Here is a 21,090-nt window from a genome sequence, read left to right as displayed (position 1 = left end):
CTGCCACCAAATTTGGCATTGGATGAATGTTGAGGTATTTGGAGAATGAGCGGTTGTCATTCCTAATTTGCTGGCTTTCTTCTTCAAAAAAGTTAATTCAATAATTGAGAGTTTCAAGGTTGATAGTTTAGCAGATTCTATCCAAAAGACGACTGTTCATTTGATAGGATGGGATAGACCAGGTGAAGGGATGGTAAAGTTGAACACCGATGGGTCGCGGAAAGAGGACGGAAGAATTGTTGCCGACGGTGTATTGAGAGATGCAAGAGGTGACAGGGGATCTGGGGATTAGGAGGCTGCTGAGGGCCATGAGAGGGCTTTGGGCGTCTCTATTTTCTCTTCTCCTCCTGATTTCATGTTATCTTTGCTTTCTGAAAATATTGTGGAGGTTAGCTTTCCTAGGTTAATCCCAGTTTAATTTATTATGGTGTTTGTTTTGTCTTTACTTTTTTTTCCTACCAAAAAAATCCCAGTACTGGTACACTTAAACATAAGGAATGGAAGAGTACAAAAATAATACTTTTATAAAAATACAAAACTTAAAATTTCAAAAATACAATAATAATAATTATAATTTCTAAATCCAACTGCGGAGCAAATTTTTTTATATTCAAACACTCTAAAATTCGGTCGTTTGGATATGTTGAATGCTAAAAATTTAAAAGTACTAAGCCTAAAAGAAATATATATTTAATTTATATGATGGTTCATGTTAGCCGACCCCGAATCATTTCGGGACTAAGGCTTTGTTGTTGTATTAATTCAACACTAACTTATTAAAAATTATACAACTTTTATCTTTTTTATTTTTAATCATAAATTAAATTTAATTCTTAAATTTTTTAGACTTAAAAAAAAAAAAATTGATTTAGAAAAAAAATACTCACTCCATTTCAAAGTAATCGTCACATTTAACTAAATCACATCTATTAAGAAAATGATTGGTTTGTATTAAATTTATGGAACATAAACTAAAATACCTCTTATCTTTTTTTATTAATTATTCTCATTTTTATGTCACTCATTAAATTGAACTACTCTCTATACATTGAAAACTTAAAGGGACAAAAAGTGCAATTAATATGGATAAACCAAGAAAAAGTTGTCTTGAAAACTAAACGTGATAAATAATATGAAATAAGAAAATTTGATGAAATGTGACAATTTTTTTGAAATGGAGGGAGTAGTTGAAAAGATTTAAGAAGGTTCAAGAGGTTTGAATACACAACTTCTTGCGCTTAAAAGATACATCTTAACCAACTTAATCATTTAAAAATATTGAAATTACACTACAAACATGGGAAGATAAACTAAATTTAGGAGGGCTACTAAGTGCCTAAAGAGTAATACTCAAGGGTGGAGTCGATGGTCGGAGCCCCCTGAGCACTGGGCTGGCTCCCGCCATGCCTAAATCTAAATAATCATAACACAGAATTTTATAACTATATTTCTTACAATAAGTTTTCGCATTTGACGTAGATGGTGTTTTTTCAAAAATGAAAGCGTTGCAAATAATATTGCCAAATGTATTTGATGTCAGCATTTGAAATTTTTGAATATGTCAATGAAACAGGTTGTTATCCAAATATTTGACTGTTTTCCAGTCGTCCTTTATTAAGTTAACGCCTAAACCATACGCAGCCTCCTGAACTTGTCAATTTTGGTCATTTTGCCCCATGAACTTATGGGGCGACCTATTTGTCTCATCAAATATTTAAAAGTGGTATTAGCAACCTTCTCTTTTCATTATAATGGAAACAAGATGCAGTTCCAATATTAGTACAAGTGTTCATGGAAGTATTGGAACCAGCTTGCATATATGAAGACGATTTAGAAGGAGTTAAAGCTATATGCCATTTTTACAAGAGAACTTGTGTACTATCTATACTAACCTCATTTGTAGCTTGTTTTAGTAGTGCACAACCCTTTCTATTATGACTTTGGTGTTTACAATGAGAAAATGTCATAATTGTTTCCGTTATAATGAAAAGAGGAGGTCACTAATACCACTTTTAAAGAGTTTAAGGGACATATAGGCCGTCCCGTAAGTTTAGATAGCAAAATAACTAAAAGTGATAAGTTCAAGGGGCTGCGTATGGTTTAAACTTTAAGCTAATAAAAAGTGACATTTTTAATTAATATTTTTTTATACATAATTACTTTTTTACTTTATTTGTTATTTGTAGTTATTTATTATAGCTCTAATTTATTATTTTGTCTTTAAATCTTTAAAATCTCAGGATCGGTCCTAGAATTAAGTGAATATTATCGCATGAGTTAGTTCAGAATCACACATATAAAATAATAGGGAAAGTAAAAGAAAAAATCGTTTAGTTTCTTTGATTTACAAATAAAAGGATATATTTTTTTCATAAAAACATGTGCTTTGCAAAGTAATTCTCTCCATTATTTTTTATATATCGCTAAGGTTTTTCATTAAAACCAATGTAATATTAATGAGACTATTAAAATAAGTAATTTATCTTTAATACACTTTTTCAAATCTCTACTTTGACTAGCTCTTTCCTCATTACGAATTAACGATGAAGCATGATCTTATTCTCCTAACTTCACTCTAAGACGTAACGGTTTTAAGATATTTTCTGTCAGCTGATGAAAATAGACTATAGAGGCCGGTTTATGCAAAACTTCTCTATCTCTTTAATTTGTACTGCTTAATTAAGATTATTTGCATTAATAGCTATATCTATCTCTTACCATAAATATGGGTAAATTAGAGAAAATATTATCAAAAGTGCATTAGTAACACAAAACGACATATAAAAATGAATAAATTAAAAAGTCTAAAACATCATATAATATAAAACAAAGGGAGTAGCAATTAAAGTAATCGACTAATAACGTTTATCATGTCATCAAGCCAACATGTCAAATCATCAAAAATTATTATTTGATTGTACCATGTAGACAAAATCAACAAGTCAATATGTCATGTCGGGTCAACATGCCACGTCATCAAAGAATAATATTGTTAGTCAAAAAAATATTTTTACTTTATAAAATACATTTTTTTTTGCAGTATTATCATATGAGGACCGTGACCTGGATAGGCTTCCAGTCTGAGTTAGCGATGCATGTTGTGGGTCAACCAGTCCACTAAGGTTAATTCAGTTGGTTAATCATTTGATCAATTTTTTTAAAAACACTAACAATACAGTAGTCCACTAAAATCGGTTAACCAATTCTTTCAATCGGTTAACCTTTTATTCCGTTTTCTAACCATTAGTAAATAAAAATAAAAATAATAAAAGAATTCTAATTTTTATTGTGAGTGGGACGACGGGTCAATGACGAGTTGAAGATATTAACAACAGAGAGGGAGATGTGTGTGTATTGTGTCTGTACCATAGACCGGATAGTGAAAGACATGAAGAAAGGGGCCACAGAATCTCGAAAGGACAATATTAAATGTTCAACTTATATTTTAATTCGTATAAACAACTTTTACCACAAACTAAATCTTGTTTCTATTTAGCCAACGGCTGTCTTCCCACAGTCAAGAGTAAGAAGAAAAACAAAATTCTTTCTCACTTGGAGTAAGATTTTATAATTTGGATAATATATAATTCTATATACTTATAAAATTGAAAAGCATGAACAGTACCAATTTCAATTTTTTTTCAATTTGTTCCAATATTACCCTTCCACTCACTTTCCAATTTTGTCCAACTTTTTGTAAATTTATTCTCATCTCACCCTTCCACTCACTTTCCAACTCTGTACTCAATTAATTTTGACATGACGCACTTTCCAATTTTATCCTCAATTACACCCTCTTTAGCATGAGTTTTTATAGCACCCACCCACCTATAACAAAACGACGCTGTTGTTTTTGCTTTGAAAGAGGGTAAATTACACCCATGACCATTGAACTTTACCATTTTGACATTGTGGAGACTGAATTTCAATTCTTAACAGTATAGTCAGCGAACTTTAAACTTTTTAACACCGGTGGCCACTCAACACCTCGAAACGACCATTGACGGTATCAAAATAAATAATACGAAGAGTTAATGATATTTTAAGGAACTTTAACTCTTGAAAATTTTCGTTTTGAGGTAATTTAGGTGTTGTTTGGTTAGGAGAGAAAGTAAATATTTAGAGAGAGAAAGTTCCAAAAAATGTGATTTTGTGATAAATTTCGTTCTGAACAATTTTAATTCTTGAATATTTTCATTTTGTGGTCGTTAACGGTCATTTTGAGGAGTTAGTTAAAATTGAGTGGCTACCGATATTAAAAAGTGTGAAGTTCAGTAGTCATACCGTTAAGCATTATAAGCCTTTATCTTATTTTTGAATATTCACTATTAGATCCAAACTTACTAAAAAAATTTAGGTGAAAATTCTAAACATTCTAAACCTTAGATTTAATAAGTCATGGTGTAAAGATGAATAACCGAATTCATTTATTTGGTTATGAAATATCCAATGAACACTGCTAATAATATTAATAGTTTACTTTTGGGTTAGACTATCACTTTGTGTGTTTTCACCATTAGATGAATTTTACACCCCATCATCCAATGGTGAAAAACATAAAGTAAGGACTACTTTGTCAAAAATAAAGTAACCATAGAAGACACCGTTTACTTTTACATAAATGTGCTCCTTAATTTCATCATAATTTTATAACTCGGATTGAAACTTTTTATTATTATTATTACCATTTCGAGTTTTCTGATCTTATTAAAAAAAAATTATACTTTAAAAGTTTTCTCAAGCCAGCCCAATCCTTCAACCAAGAATAAAATTATTTACATAATCTTATTTTTGCGTTAGCTGCTTTTAATTTTTGACTGTGAGGTTTTTAAGTTCGGATATTGATTTGGTTAAGTAGGCGTTCAGTGTAGAAAACTTTTGTATTTTTAGTTATTATATATCTATTGTAACTAGAAACATAACTAAACTACTACCAATCGCGTGGTTCAAGTGGTTAAAATACAATTCAATTTAATAAAAATTAACACGTTATTTCTTTCCCGAAGCGAATCAAGGTATCTTTCTAGTTATATATATAAACATAAATAAATATATTTTTATGTTTTAATTGACATTTGGTTGGTGTCGGCTAAGAGCATCTCCAATAGAGGGTGCCCAAAAGAGTGCCAGCTGATGTGGCATCAGGTTTGGCAACTTTTAAAGGGTGCCCACTATTGGAGTGATTGTGGGTGCCAAGGAAAGTTGCCGATTTTTGGCAACCTCTTGACAACCTTGTTTAATTATTTTTTAATATAAAAGTGGTCCCTTTCCTAGAAATAATAAAATCTGGAACATTTTATTTATAATAAAATAATAATTTGTGGGATTATAGTGGCAACTTTTCAAGCAACCTCTATTGGAGCACTTTTTAAGTAAAAGTTGCCAAAAATGATGTGGATGAAAGAGACAATAAAATACTATATTTTAGTAAGTTTTAACACTCTTTTAGACACCTCTATTGGAGATGCTCTAACTGCGAATTTTGGAATACCGAACCTATAATCATTACTATTTTTAAAATTAAAAACCGTATACTAGTCCAACGGTTTCAGTTAAACTTATTTTTCATCTCGGTTTTGGTTTGATTTTTCGGTTTTCCATTTTGTTTTTTTTTTTTTTTTAATAAAAACAGGGTCAGGATGTGACCCGACGATTTAACCTTGAGCCAGAGGTGTAAAAAACATATAAAATTCATGTTAAATTCCGTATCATGCTTATACTGATGATATTCATTTTAATGCTAAGCTCAATCTTCCATTTTGGATGCTAAGTTCAAATCCTGCATTCTTCATCTTAATACCAAACCCATACCACATAAGGTTATGAATTGAGGCTGGAAAGTGACATGAGCTATAGAAATTAATTTCTACAAAATCAGCCTAGGTGTCCAAGGAGTCCAATGTCAGAATGTACGGATACGATGCCATTTGACAGTGATCACGGCTAGTTTCATTGCTGCAGCTGGTAATTCTTTTGGAATTTTTAGTATTACATTGAGCAATACCACGATGATTGTCTTTTTGCTTGACTAATTGTTAATCAATATATTGGAATTTAAGAACCCGGTGTTGCAAACTTTTTGGAATTTGTCTTTAGAAATTCGATTGTAGATTAGATGGATGTGTATTTCATTCTTTCTCTGTCTATTCATAATCACATGAAGAATTTGAAGTATTCAACATTGAATCATGATGGAATTATAAAATTGGCTAAGAAATAGGTAATTTTGTTGACAATTTATATAAAAATTGGCGAGGGGAGATGCATTTTGAATATTGAACATCGAATCATGATAGAATTATATCAGACACTGAAAAGAAACCGAAGAGATAGTAACCTAGTTATTGTTAAAAAAAACGGGTCTTCACTGTATCTACCCCCAAATATCAAGTGTCATTTTGCTGTTTCATAATGCAGAAAGACTAATCGTCCATGCATGTTTTCAAGAAATTGTGAAACTCCTATAAATTTCAACCCTTCTAATTTCCATCCACTACTTTTTGATTCAATCTAATAATTCTCTCTGTCTCCTTTACTATTTCCTTGTGTAAATGGGTAAGAGGAAGCATGCAGAACTTGACAACGACGTACCGATATTCACTTCCTACAATGATTGTATCCGACCGCTGCTTGATGCAGTTGACAAGCTTAGACTCCTTAAGGTTACCAAAGAGGGCATACAGCTTCCCACCATTGTTGTTGTTGGTGATCAATCTTCAGGCAAATCTAGTGTTCTTGAATCACTTGCAGGCATCAGCCTTCCGCGAGGTCAGGGAATTTGCACCCGTGTTCCCCTTATAATGAGGCTGCAACACCATCCAGCCCCTGAGCCTGAGCTTTATCTGGAGTTCAAGGGAAAAACAATTACGAGTGATGAAGCTGGAGTGGCTGAAGCCATTAATCTTGCTACTGATGAGATTGCAGGCAATGGAAAGGGCATCTCAAACAATCCATTGACTTTGGTTGTGAAGAAACAAGGAGTACCTGATCTTACAATGGTTGATCTTCCTGGAATCACTAGAGTTCCCGTTCATGGACAACCTGAAAACATCTATGAGCAGGTTACAGAAATTATAATGGAGTACATAAAGCCAGAGGAGAGTATTATTTTGAATGTTTTATCAGCTACTGTTGATTTCGCGACTTGCGAATCAATCAGAATGTCGCAGAAAGTTGACAGGACTGGTGCAAGGACTCTTGCTGTGGTAACAAAAGCTGACAGGGCACCAGAAGGACTTCTTGAGAAGGTTACTGCTGATGATGTGAATATAGGCCTTGGCTATGTCTGTGTAAGGAATCGAATTGGTGATGAATCTTACGAAGGAGCACGAAAGGAAGAAGCTTTGTTGTTTGATACTCATCCTCTTTTATCCAGGATTGATAAATCAATGGTGGGTATTCTAGTTCTGGCTCAAAAGCTTTCAATTATCCAAGCTATTATCATAACCAGATGCTTGCCAAGGATTGTTAGAAAGATTGATGAGAAGCTTAATGCATATATCTTAGACCTGAATAAGATGCCTCAGACTGCAATCTCCCCTTATGAGCTTATGTCTAGTTTCATGGGCATTATTGGGTCAGCAAAAGAGTCTATGAGGAAAATCCTTATAAGGGGAGAATATGAAGAGTACCCAGATGATAAGAACATGCACTGTGTTTCTAGATTGGTTGAAATGCTCAATCAATTCTTTGATGAGCTTGTAAGTAGCTCTCAGAATGATCCTCTGAAGGATTTTTTACTCGAAGAGATTCAGGTTTTGGAAGAATCTAAGGGTATTCGATTGCCAAATTTCCTTCCTCACTCAGCTTTTCAAGTAATCTTGCGGAAGAAAGTTGAAGCGATTTCGATAATTCCTGTAACCTTTGTGGAAAAAGTATGGCATTACATTGAAGTTGCCATGATATGTGTTGTGAAGCAGCACTCACAGAACTATCAGCAACTTCAGAGCTTGACCACAAGAGCAGGGCATATCATAGTAGAAAAGATGAGAGAACAGTTTAGCAGTTGGGTTATGGAACTTGTCGAAAAAGAGAAGTTGGCAGATTACACTTGTAGTCCTGAATTTGTGGATGCCTACCGTATGCTCATTTCACAGCAACAGATTTTCATGGATGGAGTTCTAAAGGGGGACCGGACAAGCATTAACATTGAGGGTTTGGGGGCGATTAACGTTAATCACCTTCGAAATCATCATCATGATTTGAATCAAGCTTTTGATCTGAAAATGCGAATGATTGCATACTGGGGAATTGTATTGAGAAGGATGGTTGATTCTATGGCTCTTCATCTTAGGTACAGTCTGGAAAATGTTGTGAACAAGGAATTTGAGAAAGAGATATTTAAGGAACTGATGGTTACTCATAAAGGACGAGTTGAAAAAATATTAGCTGAATCCCCCTGTGTTGCTAGAAAGCGAGAAAATCTGAAAGAAAGCATTAAGTTGCTAAGGGATTCAAAGGATGTTTTGTCAGAATGTATGGACAAGATAACAGTGAGCAGCGTTCTTGTTTTGATTTTCGTGGTCTAGTTTTGATTTTCTTGTTCTATTTTCTTTTATGAATCTAATACAACATCTTCAGTCTCCTCCATCACTATTTCTCATTGAAAAAATCGTGCACCAGTAATCACTTCCTTCAGTGATCAAACCCAACTACACTGGCTTGTTGTCAAGCATATAGGGAAACCAGACCAGACAACTAGTTATTTGTATTATTGTCAATGGAAAAATGACGTGAACATTAAAACATTGCTGCAAATATTGACTGTATAATTGTCATTTCCGAAGTAAAGATGTTTGAGAATGCTGGAACAATTAGCCTGGGGATGTTCAAAAGTAGTTCCAGTTCATGGACAACCTGAAAACATCTATGAGCAGGTTACAGAAATCATAATGGAGTATATAAATCCAGATGAGAGTACTATCTTGAATGTTTTATCAGCTACTGTCAATCCAGGTTTTGGAGGAATCCAAGGGTGTTCATTCAATTGCCAAATTTCCTTTGTCACTCCATTTTTCAAGCTATCTTGTGGAAGAAAGTTGAAACGATTTCTGTAATTCCTGTAGCCTTTGTGGAAAAAGTATGTCACTATGTTGAAGTTATTATGATATGACAGAACTATCAGCAACTTCAGAGCTTGACAACAAGAGCAGGGCATAGCATAATAGAATAGATGAAAGAGCACTTTACCAGTTGGGTATAAAAGAGAAGATGACAGATTGCACTTGTAGTCCTGAATATGTAGATGCCTGCAATAAGCTCATTTTACATCATCTTTTAACGAATGAAATTCAAAGCGGGAGCAAAAGCAAGCATTAACGTTGAGGGTTTGGGGGATTGCAAGTAGGTTTTATCAGAATGTATGGACAAGGTGACTCTCAACAGTGATTGAAGACTAGAGATGGTTCCACTCTGCTGCTGCTAATGTCTTTCTTGTTTGAATCTTTAATCTAAATATCAGTACTGATCATTAGTTTATAACAACTCAACTATGGAAATAATGATATTTTTAATAACATGAATTTGGTAATCACTGCAAATGCCTTTTTCTTTATGTATAAAAAAAACACACACAAAAAAAAAAAAAAAAAAAAAAAAGACAACTGAGAAATCTTTCAGTTAAAGGAACATGAGACTTTTCATACTTTCACCAGATATTATACAGTACAAAGAAGAGCAGAACAAGAATCAATGTTCCCAGACCATATTCACCAGCATCATAACTAGGGGTATGAGTTTGTTGTATTTTAGAATAAGAGGTTCCAAATGTAGGACATAAAGAAAAAATCAAGTGCACAACAACAAGCAACATTATTAGAGGAAGAACCGTAAAAGACATCAACAGAGGACCATAGATGATTAATCCTAGGATTCCCACTGCTAAAAAGGGAACAACTGGCGACGGTCCTCGACTCCCCATTACTAATTTTCTCTATCTAGATTGTCTAAGCAGAATACTTTTTGAATAGTAGAAGAAAAAGTGAAAAGAAAGTATTAGTTGCAGTTAGACAAGACAATTTGATCCTTTTCCTTTGTTCCTGCGTGGTTAGTTCATCTTGACAATGTCTTTTATTTTACAATAAAGGATTAGGTAAGAAAAAAGGCCATCCAGTGGCATCTTAATAAAATATTTCCATAGACTTTGTAATGAAAGCAACATCTAACTTCTTGCCAAATTTCTTAAGGAAGGCCTGACTATTTAGAATCATATGCACCGGCGCTGCTTTGCAAGTACTTGTGATATAGCCGACGTGATACCATGAGAGCATTTCCATTGCTCTCCACCTGGAACATGTTTCGACTTCTCTGCCAATCATTTGTGAGCTCTATCCACTCTCGCCTCCATTCTTTCAATGCGAAACCTTTCCCATTCTGCAAACTCTTTATTAAGTGTTTGAAATATATAGCTGCTCTTGGTCCATAGTAATCCCTTAGGAGTCCGCTCCAGTACTTGTTCCCTACAGCCATAGGAACAAAAGTTATCAAATGCAGGCATGCAACTATATTCATTCTGATACGGTTTATCATGAAATTAACACTTGATTTTCCCCTTACCGTAGTCACGAAGAAGACTTGCTTCATCCTCTGTGTTGTCAAACCACATTGTTATTTGAGTCCTTGCATTCCATTCAAACTGCATTCAAGAACGCACGAATCAGAATACAAAGCACAAATACTCTTTATGTTGCAGATTTGAGTTAAACAATTTGGGGGAGGCGCTAAACTTGTCTTTTCTGATATTCATCTCGAGCAAGTTGCTTGGCACTTTCTAACCAAGGCCCTAGAAGGAATCCTTCATGGCATGCTAGGAGTGTGTCCATTTCGTCAACAAGATCCAAAAACTTCTGACTTTGGCTAACAACTCCATTCATATCATTTAACTTGTAAGATTCTATGACTTCCAAGAACAGCTCATTTGCATATTTTGCCAAAGCCTGCCTCGTCAGGTCAATCAAGTCATAGCTGAGGAGAAAAAGAAGTTGAAATTAGAAAGGAACACTTCAGAAAAACAAATGAACGGGTAATAATTTGGGGTTTACATGAATTACTAAAACTCTCTAGCGGAGTTTGTAGAACTCCAAATTGCTAACCTGAATGTGCTGCTTCCTGATAATTCATCCCCACTTGCAATGAAAATTTCTAATGCACCTACAACTTCGGAAGTTGAATACCACAGATGAGGATGCTCGTATGAATCAGAAACTTCTTTCAGGACTGCCCTCCTTGATACTGGTTTGCCATTGTGGTGATGTCTTTCATGCCGTACTGATATAACGAATGGATCAATATCGGGGAATGCCACAATTACATCCCTGTTTTTGTCCTGTGTATGATTGAAGGCTATATCATATATGAACTTAGAAAACATTAATATATTAGGCGTTTTCACAGCTAAGTGCAACACTCAAAATAGACTGACTGTACATAAAGGCATCTAATCAGAGGTTACGAGACGAAACAAATAGGCTTAATTCACGTCAGTGTTGCATCCCAAATAGAGGTTAATCATAATCAATTTACTTTATATAAAAATATGTACAAAAAAATATCCTTAGAATTTTTAGAATTTAAAAACAAGACACAGATTAGAAGAATAAAATAGATACAAAAAGACTTCTACATTGCAGCTGGAGAGGATGAAATCTTTGAATACCAACTCCTCCTAATATAGGACAATGTTACGGAATAGATTTACAAAGTCCAGCTTATGCACATTTGTGTGAAAAGAAATAAAATGCAATGAATGCAGAATAACTAAAAATAGGAGTAAGTAAAAAAGTTGTCCCCTCTACTTAGCACATTTAGTCATCTTCACCCCTACACTTCAATTTTGGCATATTTAGCTCACAAACTTCAGTTTTGGCATGTTACATGGGCCATTATACAATTGCAGGATATAATTTGACCATTTTGCCTTTTAATGGCACATGTAACCACATTTCAAGCAGCATCGTCCTTCAAGAGCCAAATTTCGAAAAGAAAAAAAAATGAGCACAAGAGTAAAAAATGAACCAAATTGTACTATAGGATCAAAATGACATGTGTCAAATACGGTAACAAATTTCAGTTTTTGCCATAAAAAATATGTCCAAATCTACTTTATAAAATAAAGCAATAATTCGAGGCACTTACATAGGCACCATCAGTGCAATTGTAAACTGTCTGATATAGTATCCTCCAGGCATCTTTTATTAAAGGAACTGATTTACCGTAACGCCTTGTTGAGTACAGATCAATCCATGCCTAAAAGAATGAACAATTAGATCCAATTTCAAGTGTGACCTTCTGAAAGACTCTTCATTATAACCCACATTTACTGGAATTACCAAAATATATAAAAGGGAAAAAAAGGAGAAAGGAAAAGAAGCCTGCAAAAGGGTATTTTCAGAATATACTCAAAATTCATAGTTTTCAGAAAGTTCAGATTGTTGTACAAATGATTAAACAGTTGCAAAAATGCTAACCAGGTGCGGATGTAATTTGGAACTACAATGAGATTCAAGTAACTATTGAAATCAAACAAATGTAATTCATTTTCAGGCCAATTATTGACATTAAATACACTTGTCAAAGCTGGATAACGGATAGCTCTTCTGGTCACGGAAGCGTACACGGATAAATATTGCCGTTTTAAACAGAAAAAATAAGGGGGGCACCTGTTGTTTAAATCAATTCCAAATTAAGGAATTTTCTTTCTTAAGTTAAGATTGTGATTTTTTCCATTAAGAAATCAAGGAAAATTCACTAACTGCATTAATTTTACTTGATGTGGCAATGGTTTTTTGGCCCTATTTACTACTCACAGTTGAAGGTGAAAGTTTAGAAGTGACATATAATATTACAATGTTTTAAAACATGAATGAGAAAATGAGCAAAAATATCAAAATACACTTGCCACGTCAATAAATATAAACGTGGCGAGGTAGATTTTCCTTGATTTACAAACGACATAAACCACAATCATTCATTTAAAAATGAAGAAAACAGCTGGTGCATCTTTTCTTTTGCACTTCTTCAAAAAAAAAAAAAAAAAGGGCGGCCCGGTCGCATTACGCGTCCCCGCTGAGCGAGGGTCCGGGGAGGGGTCCCACCACAAGGGTGTATTGGGGGCAAGCCTTCCCTTGCCAATTTAATTGGCAAGAGGCCGCTCCTAAGACTCGAACCCGTGACCTCTGGTCACACGGCAACAACGTTTTTACCGTTGCGCCAAGGCTCGCCCTCTTTTGCACTTCTTCAAAAAAGAAAAAAAAAACCTAAGGCATTAGGATTACCTTGACATCAACTTTTGCATGTTGAAATGCCATTTCAGACATTAGATCATACACAACAGGGTTCTGTTCAATACCTTCCATTGACATTCCTACACCAACCTTCAGAGAAGGAACCACATACAACAAGAAATAGATTAAATGAAATACCAAATAATTAATAACAGTGACAAGTACTAATAGCCAAATATATGAAGGGACATACATATAAAAAAAAAAAAAAAAAAAAGGGCGGCCCGGTCGCATTACGCGTCCCCGCTGAGCGAGGGTCCGGGGAGGGGTCCCACCACAAGGGTGTATTGGGGGCAAGCCTTCCCTTGCCAATTTAATTGGCAAGAGGCCGCTCCTAAGACTCGAACCCGTGACCTCTGGTCACACGGCAACAACGTTTTACCGTTGCGCCAAGGCTCGCCCTCAAGGGGACATACATATATAGAGAGAAATTTCACTCTAAGTATTATTAGTAATGTAAATACTGCATATTCATAATACCTTTACTCTCAGCTGCATCATTCAAAAAAAGTGACTGGATCTTAAGATTTACATAGAGCAACATAATAACGAAAATTGCAAATAAAAATCAGCAGTATCAAGTAAACAAATTTGCATAGAAAACATCAGTTCACATGTTCAGCCTCGCCATCTCTTTTACCATTAATTTTCATGAGTTGAACCCGCATCTTTGCTTGAATTTTAATTTACCATTTAATTTACCATTTCACGGTTTTATATGATAGTTCATGTTAGCCGACCCCGAATCATTTCGGGACTAAGGCTTTGTTGTTGTTGTATGGAAAGATGTAACTTAAGGTACATAAGCATAATTTTGCGTCTGAAGACCTGGTGGCATTAGTCTCAAATTTTGAACCATAGCTTAGCAGTGTCATATAGCATGGAGAGCAATGGAATTAGAACACATTTTAAAATCAGTTCAATTTGGATAGAGCACGATACAAGACTGATGCCACGGACAGCACAATGAAATGTGCATAGCATCCTTAACCTTTGTAAAGCTTTTTAGCTAATCAATACAAATCATTGTTCTCCCAAACCTCTCTAAAACCTCCTAAGTGCGTAAGTATCACACTTCCACAACTCAATGGGCTTACTTAGACGACTTTGATAGCAAGCGTCTAAGTGTGGCACGGGTTGAAAATCTAGCCCCGTGACACTAAGCTTACCATTGTGGAGTTTTCACTTGTCCGAGCTTCAACTGGTCCAGAAGCTACTGAATCTAAAACCCCATACATCTCTACATTTCCTGCAAAGTTGTGTAGCATACACCTGTAAAGCAAATCATCAGGTTAAAAAAGCAAAAGAGTATAATAGGGAAAAGAAAGAAACATAACTATAAAGAATTTTATTGGTTAGAAAGTACACACAGAGACACATATAATCTGAGTTATTCATCTGTTAAATCACAATGGTAATTGGCAATCAACCTAATAAGCTGATTTACTTCTAAAAATGGACATAATTCCCACTCCAAGACTTAACATATACACGTGCAGTGATGAGGAAAACCGAGAAAACTTTTCAATAGTTCTTGAGAAGCTTAATAACAAGAAGAGAGGCCTTACTGCCAGATTTAAGCAGTCAGCAAGAAATTGGTAATTAATAGAGTTCTATGCTCGTAAACACTTCGCTATTCTAGTTTTATGCTAGCACATACATTTACAATATAAAAGGAAGAAAATAAAAGGTTTCCATTCTCAATTTATCATTCTGGTTCAGACTCGGCCTACTAATGCCTCTGTTCTCATAAAGGGCGGCCCGGTGCACTACACGTCCCTGCTGAGCGAGGGTCCGGGGAGAGGTCCCACCACAAGGGTGTACAGGGGGCAAGCCTTCCCCTGCCAATTTATTTGGCAAGAGGCCGCTCCTAAGACTCGAACCCGTGGACCTCTGTTCTCATATGCACTAAAAATCAATTGTGCAAACGAAGATGATAATAAGAGCATATTTTGCAGCATCAAGGAACCTTCAATTTGACTGTTTATGCTGGAAGATGTTTAACTTCAAAAAGTATCAATTTCATGGTCACTTTTTTATCACCCAACAAGTAGTTACGGACAAAACTCATCAATATCATAAACTGGAAAAATAAAGCAAAAACATAAGAAGGTAATGGCCTACCAGATGTAAGGGATGCCATAAAACTGATCTGATGTCTTCCATATGGGCTTGACTTCTGCAAACAGATCAAGGACTACTAACCTCCCCAAAGGAACAGAATGCAGGAGTGCCTGCAAAATGGCACATTTTACTGTCAAATTGTCAATGCTTATAAACCATTTCCAGATATCAATTGGACCACACTAAACATGATTGATTAAGAAAGAAATTATACTGGGAAACAATTTACTGCTGAAGAATAAAAGAACTTCCAGCAAGGAAACCACAAATATTTAACATGTATGGATCATAAAAGATATGATTTTCACTGCATGGAAAGTTAGCAAGTAGCAACTCATGTCTCTTCCACATCTCAAGGAAAAGTTATTGTCTCATTGTAGCTAGCACTTAGGGTGCTTCCTGCTTCAAAAGTCTATGATAAAATTGCAGTTCAGTTTTGCAAGAAATCATTGAAGAACAGAAAGAGATGATCATAAGATTCAATTTTCATTGGTCAAGCAATGAGATAAGAGCATTTAAGAATGCAAAAGGAACACTTTTCCTTAACACGCTTTAAGCACCAATACAAATTAAAGATTTTTGCATCATATTTTCACATAATCAACTCATATTCATTATGAAATATATCATTAGGAATTATCATTATCTTTATATCTTTCTTCTTCTCCCCAATTTATGTATTTTGCAGGTAAACTATAAAGGATACAACTGTTACATTTATGGTATATGTATGAATACCTAGGATAGCAAGAAATAATAAAAAAAAAACAAAATATATTCAAGAAACAAATATGACCTTCATTTGTGGAGGTCTCCAAAAAGGATCATATGAGAACAGCCACCCCTGCAGAAAAAAGATACATAAAATGAATACCAGAGCCGAATAAGTTCATATAAATCAAAAAGAAATTTAGAAGATAACTACATGATTTAATGGTAAAATAATTATTTCCTGTCACCTGCATCAACCAGACAGCATCATTGTCGCCACTCTGCAATCCCTTGAAAATTGCTGCACCCAATGAGGAGATGTACTCTGGATCATCAATAGGTGGAGTATTCTCATCGAAAGTGTCACTGCAAATTTTAAAAAAAAAAATATCAGAACGAAGAACTGCATTTGAAAAATGAAATAAAACAAAAATGATGGTTTATCAAATTGTAAGCAATTCTGGATTACCAATTGTATATGTGGCCAGTGCTTCCATATTCTGACTCCAATCATAATTCAACAAAACTTCAGAATCCTTTCAAATTTGTTTAGCATGGAGGAAGATAACTTTGAACTTTAATAGGGATCCCTTATAAAATACCTATCAGTTGTTGCTCGATAAATGCTCTCCCAATCTCAATGAATAATGGATCAGTTGCATCAAGGAGATAAGTGCAGCACCATTGACGGTCACTTTTAACTGAGAACCTGAAGTAATATTTAAAACATATAAATTAAAAAAGACTTGATTATTGAAAGTTACACATGAAAGTTGAAACACATCAGATCAACTAAGAAATCAATAATCTCAAATGATAGATTTGGTAAGCAAATAAATCCACCTATTGCAGTTTAAAGCTATGATTTGGTTTATAATTAATTGGATGCAGAGTAGAGTTTTCTTGTTTTCCAATTGAAAGCAGGTCTGAGAACGTAAATTATTTGCAATGCACACAACAAGATTTCACAAGCTCACCTAAATTGATGAGGCCAATAAAATTAAAAAGAAAAAAGTGTGCCCAATTTCTGCTGCATTTCTTATTACTAACACTCTAAGGTCCTCCTCAAATTAATTTTTAGGATAGCCACATCAATTTTTTTTAAAGGATAAGTTGTTGCATTTAACCAGAAGTTTGATTTTTCAAATTAGTTAGGTAAATGCTTACCAATTTCCTAGCCGCGCTATCTTTGCTGATGGAAATATATTTCTTAATGCTGAAGGAACATTTCCAGAAAATGCAGGGAGGACTGAAATATAGTTTCATAGCGTTATAAGTATCATTCCCAAAGAATAAAATTAACCAAAAGGAATACATCCTTGAATCTTTTGGCAAATTTTTTTGAGTATCAGTGACAAAAATACTACTTCAAATATATTTTGATAAGAGACCATTAAAATTTCTTTAATGCAAATTTCAGATGTTTCAGTCATTAAATCTGCGTTAACAGCCAAAATCAGAGAATGCTATAGAAGCAGCAGTTACCAGCCCCAACAGTGAACAGAGGTTCTAAGAGCGAAAAATAAATAAATTCAAATGATGTACCACCAACCCAAACTAAGTATCCCTCAAGAGTGAATGTTATCTGAAACTAATACCTGGATTCATTCCAAGTTCACACATTCTGTTAAGAATTTTCTTTTGCAGCATCAGTTGATCATCAAACCAACTTTGTGGCAGTGGTCCACCCCATCTATAAAAGTAATTGTCATGTTAAGAGCTTCTGCTTCTGGATACGATTAAAGTAATGTCCAAGAGAAGAGATTTGTTGCACAAAGCACCATATACAAGAAACTAACTTTGACATTAAATTACCCAGAGATGGTTTAACTTGAGAAATAGTAAATTCCAAAACAAGTACAAAAGTTAACTACAAAGGTTGACTAGGCCTTGGGCCTCGTACAAAAGGTAATACTTCCCATACCTAAAATCTGCTAGTCCAAATGAGGCTCTTATGCATAAAGAAAGATCTAAAAAATTACCTATGCAAATTTCCCATACGTGACCATGCGAGAAATGCAGGGCCTCCAAAGAAATCATCCAAATCTACCTTGCTTATATTATATTTCTGGTAATGTGAATGGCAGATTATTAGAAACACAAATCAGAAGATCCTACTATAAGGCAATTAAGCAATTATAATAAATTGTAGGATCAACCATTGTACACAAGATGCTATAATGAGATAATGTATATACAAAGAAATGTCAATCAAATAACCACAGTACAGAGTTATCATGGCTTTTATAGTATAAAAAAAATGTCATCTAGGTAAGCATCACAATCAATTAATATATTTTACCTTATCAAGAAAAAGCAATGCCGGAATAAAACTAATAAAAAACTAACAATGTCAATATGATATTTCCCGAAACTATGCAGCTTCTAGTTATTTCAGTGCACCAAGCACCCTGTGCTGCAATATAAAATTTTTCACCTAATGAGGACAGGATTTGAAATTTAAAATTAAAAGAACAGGATTTTGTAATGAGATGAACAAAGTTAGACTAGATTTTGAGCAATATAAAACTGATACGAAAAATGATTGTATAGTAAGTGTAACCAAGATAACATTGTTTTTTTCCCATCAGCTAATTGATTAAAAATTACCCTAACTTTCCCCTATCAATCAGGTTAAGATAAATCAGCCAGTGAACTGCATCTCGATGGCATCATCTCATTTCCCTGAAGTAACAGTCATTTGAACAAATCTTTTCTTGCAAAGCCAATATCATAGAACACAAGAGAAGCAATGTATATAGTAACCCGTTTTCTCAATAACAAAGTTGTAATAACCAAATTTTGTGAGAGTGGAATTTCAAAAACTTTAACACCAAAACTGAAGAATATGAAGATCGAAAAGATAAAAGGCACCTCGAAAACTTTTTGCCAAATTGCCTCTTGTCCAGTAAATGCTAATGGCAAGTTGATACCTTGAAGAGCCATCCAATCAATTTCTTTTTCCCATCTTTTCCAGCCCCACCATGCAAAAGTGTCTGTTTCCAAAGTACACTTTTATTAAATGAATCAAAATATTTAACAGACTACATGTCAAAGTTCAAAGTCACTGGCAAAACTATTGATCTAATTGTTAATAAGAAAACAGAAAGAACTGATAGGGTAGAAACTTACAACTAGATGTAACAGCATTCTGGTAATAACTCCAAGGAATGGGTCTCTGAACAAAGACACCAGCTTCTTGAACACGGGGAAGAGAGCCTTGTTTAGGTATTGAATTCAGTTGAGCACCACCAGTTTTGTCCCAAGATATATGTGAACCACACCAATTCTTCAAATACCAATGCAGACCGGACAGCAGTTCAACTCCAGTGACACCAGAAATTCTGATAAAATACCCCCCAAAATAAATTGCACAGTTCATAATTGTTTCCGCCTTTCAAACAATTAAACAATTTTAGCCTTCCATCTATCTCCAGTATAGAGAAAAACGCTTCCATAAAAGCAATTACAAGCAGAGTGAAAACAAGAGGAGAAGAGAGCATACAGAATTTCTGGAGCTCCCGGGGTATTAAAAGAAGGATGGTTTTTAATCATAAAGCAAGACATCCCGCCACATTTCTCCTAATAAATGAATGAATAAAACGATCACAATTGTCATTAATTCAAATTCTGTTAAGCCAAATCAATTTAATGAAAACAGTAAAATAAAATTTCGAATGGCCAGAAATATTAGACCTTAGAGACAATTCGAAAGTCGAAAGCCGAAGAATGAGAAGGAAGCAGCCTTTGAAGAACACCACGAGCAGCCAGAACCTGGACAGAAGGAGGGGCTCGTTCCCTTTCTTGAATTTCGAGGAGTTTGGACACGTAATCGACGCCGATGGTGGACGGGTAAACGGATGCGAGTAAAGAAAAGAAGAGAAGAATAGAAATGGCGGGAAGCAAAGAGTCCATAGTTAGAGAAAAACGAAAAGGAATAGTGAAGAGATAGACAAACCCTAGATAAAGAAGAAGGGAAGAACGGAACAAAAGAGATAGAGAAGAAGGGTAGCATTATGGAAGAAGGTGGTGAGCGATGGAGATTCTGTTCCCAGAGTATCCGACAAAAATTTGACGGCCGGCGGGAGAGAGATGAACTAAATGCTTTTTTTTTTCTTTTCTTTTTTCTTGTACTTTAGAACAAAGTCAAATTAATATTTAAGCTTAAAGTTCAATAGGGTCCCTGAAATGTACTTTGAAAATCAACTAGGTCTTAACTTTTTAAAAATGATCAATTAAGTCCTCAATTTATACCTTAAAAGTCAATTGGATGGCTAATCTTCTAAAATTGCCAATTAGGTATCTAAAATATAATAAAATTATCAACTGAATCCCTCTTATAATTGATATAAAACTTGGTTAGGTTATTTTATATTTTAAGTGTAGTTTAAATTAATAATTTTTTTTTTTGGTTGTTGTTTAAATTAATAATTTATAATATTTAAGGATTTGATTATCGATTGGACTTTATTAAATCTTTTTTTATCAAACTAAACCAAAATTAATATTATATATATAATACTCCCTCCATTCTTAAATAACCCTTTCAAATTCTCTCTTACAATGATTGGAGAAGAAACTTTGAAAGCTTAAAAACACATAAATCTAAGATAAAATTTAAATGATTAGACTAAAAAATTATACTAAATTTTATTGAAAAACGAAAACGATGCTTAAAAAAAACAAAAACAATTATCTAAAACGACATTTATTTGAGAATGAAGGGGGTATTAATTTCTATTAGGTTTAGCTGATTTTTTTACAAATACTATAAAATAATGATAAAAATCGAACTAAAAATATAAAATAACTGAACAAATAATTAAAATTGAAAATATCATAAAATAATGGTCACAACTAAACTGAAAATATATATATAAAAAATTGAACTAAAATTCTATTTTAACCATGTGAGGGGTTTAATTGACGATTTTAGCATACGTTAAGAATCTAATTAATAATTTAAAAAGTTAAT

The 21,090-nt window shown here is 34.2% G+C and overlaps 2 protein-coding genes across 3 annotated transcripts; one reads left to right on the top strand and one right to left on the bottom strand.

Moving 5' to 3' along the window:
* The first annotated feature begins 5,758 nt into the window (after positions 1-5,758).
* Positions 5,759-9,454, top strand: LOC136231120 (dynamin-related protein 4C-like). 2 transcript variants are annotated; one of them, XM_066020413.1, is made up of 2 exons: positions 5,759-5,964; positions 6,561-9,454. In XM_066020413.1, the coding sequence occupies exon 2, from the start codon at positions 6,801-6,803 to the stop codon at positions 8,526-8,528; it is 1,728 nt and encodes a 575-aa protein (XP_065876485.1). In that variant the 5' UTR covers positions 5,759-5,964; positions 6,561-6,800; the 3' UTR covers positions 8,529-9,454. The 2 variants fall into 2 exon arrangements, with proteins under 2 accessions (XP_065876485.1, XP_065876476.1); XM_066020404.1 differs by lacking the exon at positions 5,759-5,964 and having other exon boundaries at positions 5,982-9,454.
* Positions 9,455-9,678: 224 nt separating this feature from the next.
* Positions 9,679-20,221, bottom strand: LOC136231111 (alpha-N-acetylglucosaminidase-like). Its single transcript, XM_066020395.1, has 19 exons — positions 19,812-20,221; positions 19,621-19,697; positions 19,248-19,459; positions 18,990-19,111; positions 18,098-18,183; positions 17,714-17,808; positions 17,283-17,364; positions 16,718-16,824; positions 16,585-16,615; positions 16,364-16,481; positions 16,201-16,248; positions 15,405-15,514; positions 14,450-14,552; positions 13,272-13,370; positions 12,133-12,243; positions 11,091-11,323; positions 10,725-10,962; positions 10,555-10,633; positions 9,679-10,457 (listed from the first exon to the last, which is right to left on the bottom strand). Exons 1-19 carry the CDS (start codon positions 20,028-20,030, stop codon positions 10,195-10,197), a joined length of 2,433 nt encoding a protein of 810 aa, XP_065876467.1. The 5' UTR covers positions 20,031-20,221; the 3' UTR covers positions 9,679-10,194.
* Positions 20,222-21,090: the final 869 nt, after the last annotated feature.

Source organism: Euphorbia lathyris, chromosome 1, assembly GCF_963576675.1.
Source record: "Euphorbia lathyris chromosome 1, ddEupLath1.1, whole genome shotgun sequence".
NCBI classification, from domain to species: domain Eukaryota; kingdom Viridiplantae; phylum Streptophyta; class Magnoliopsida; order Malpighiales; family Euphorbiaceae; genus Euphorbia; species Euphorbia lathyris.
Note: the sequence above shows the minus strand (reverse complement) of the source record. Positions and strands in the feature narration are given on the sequence as shown.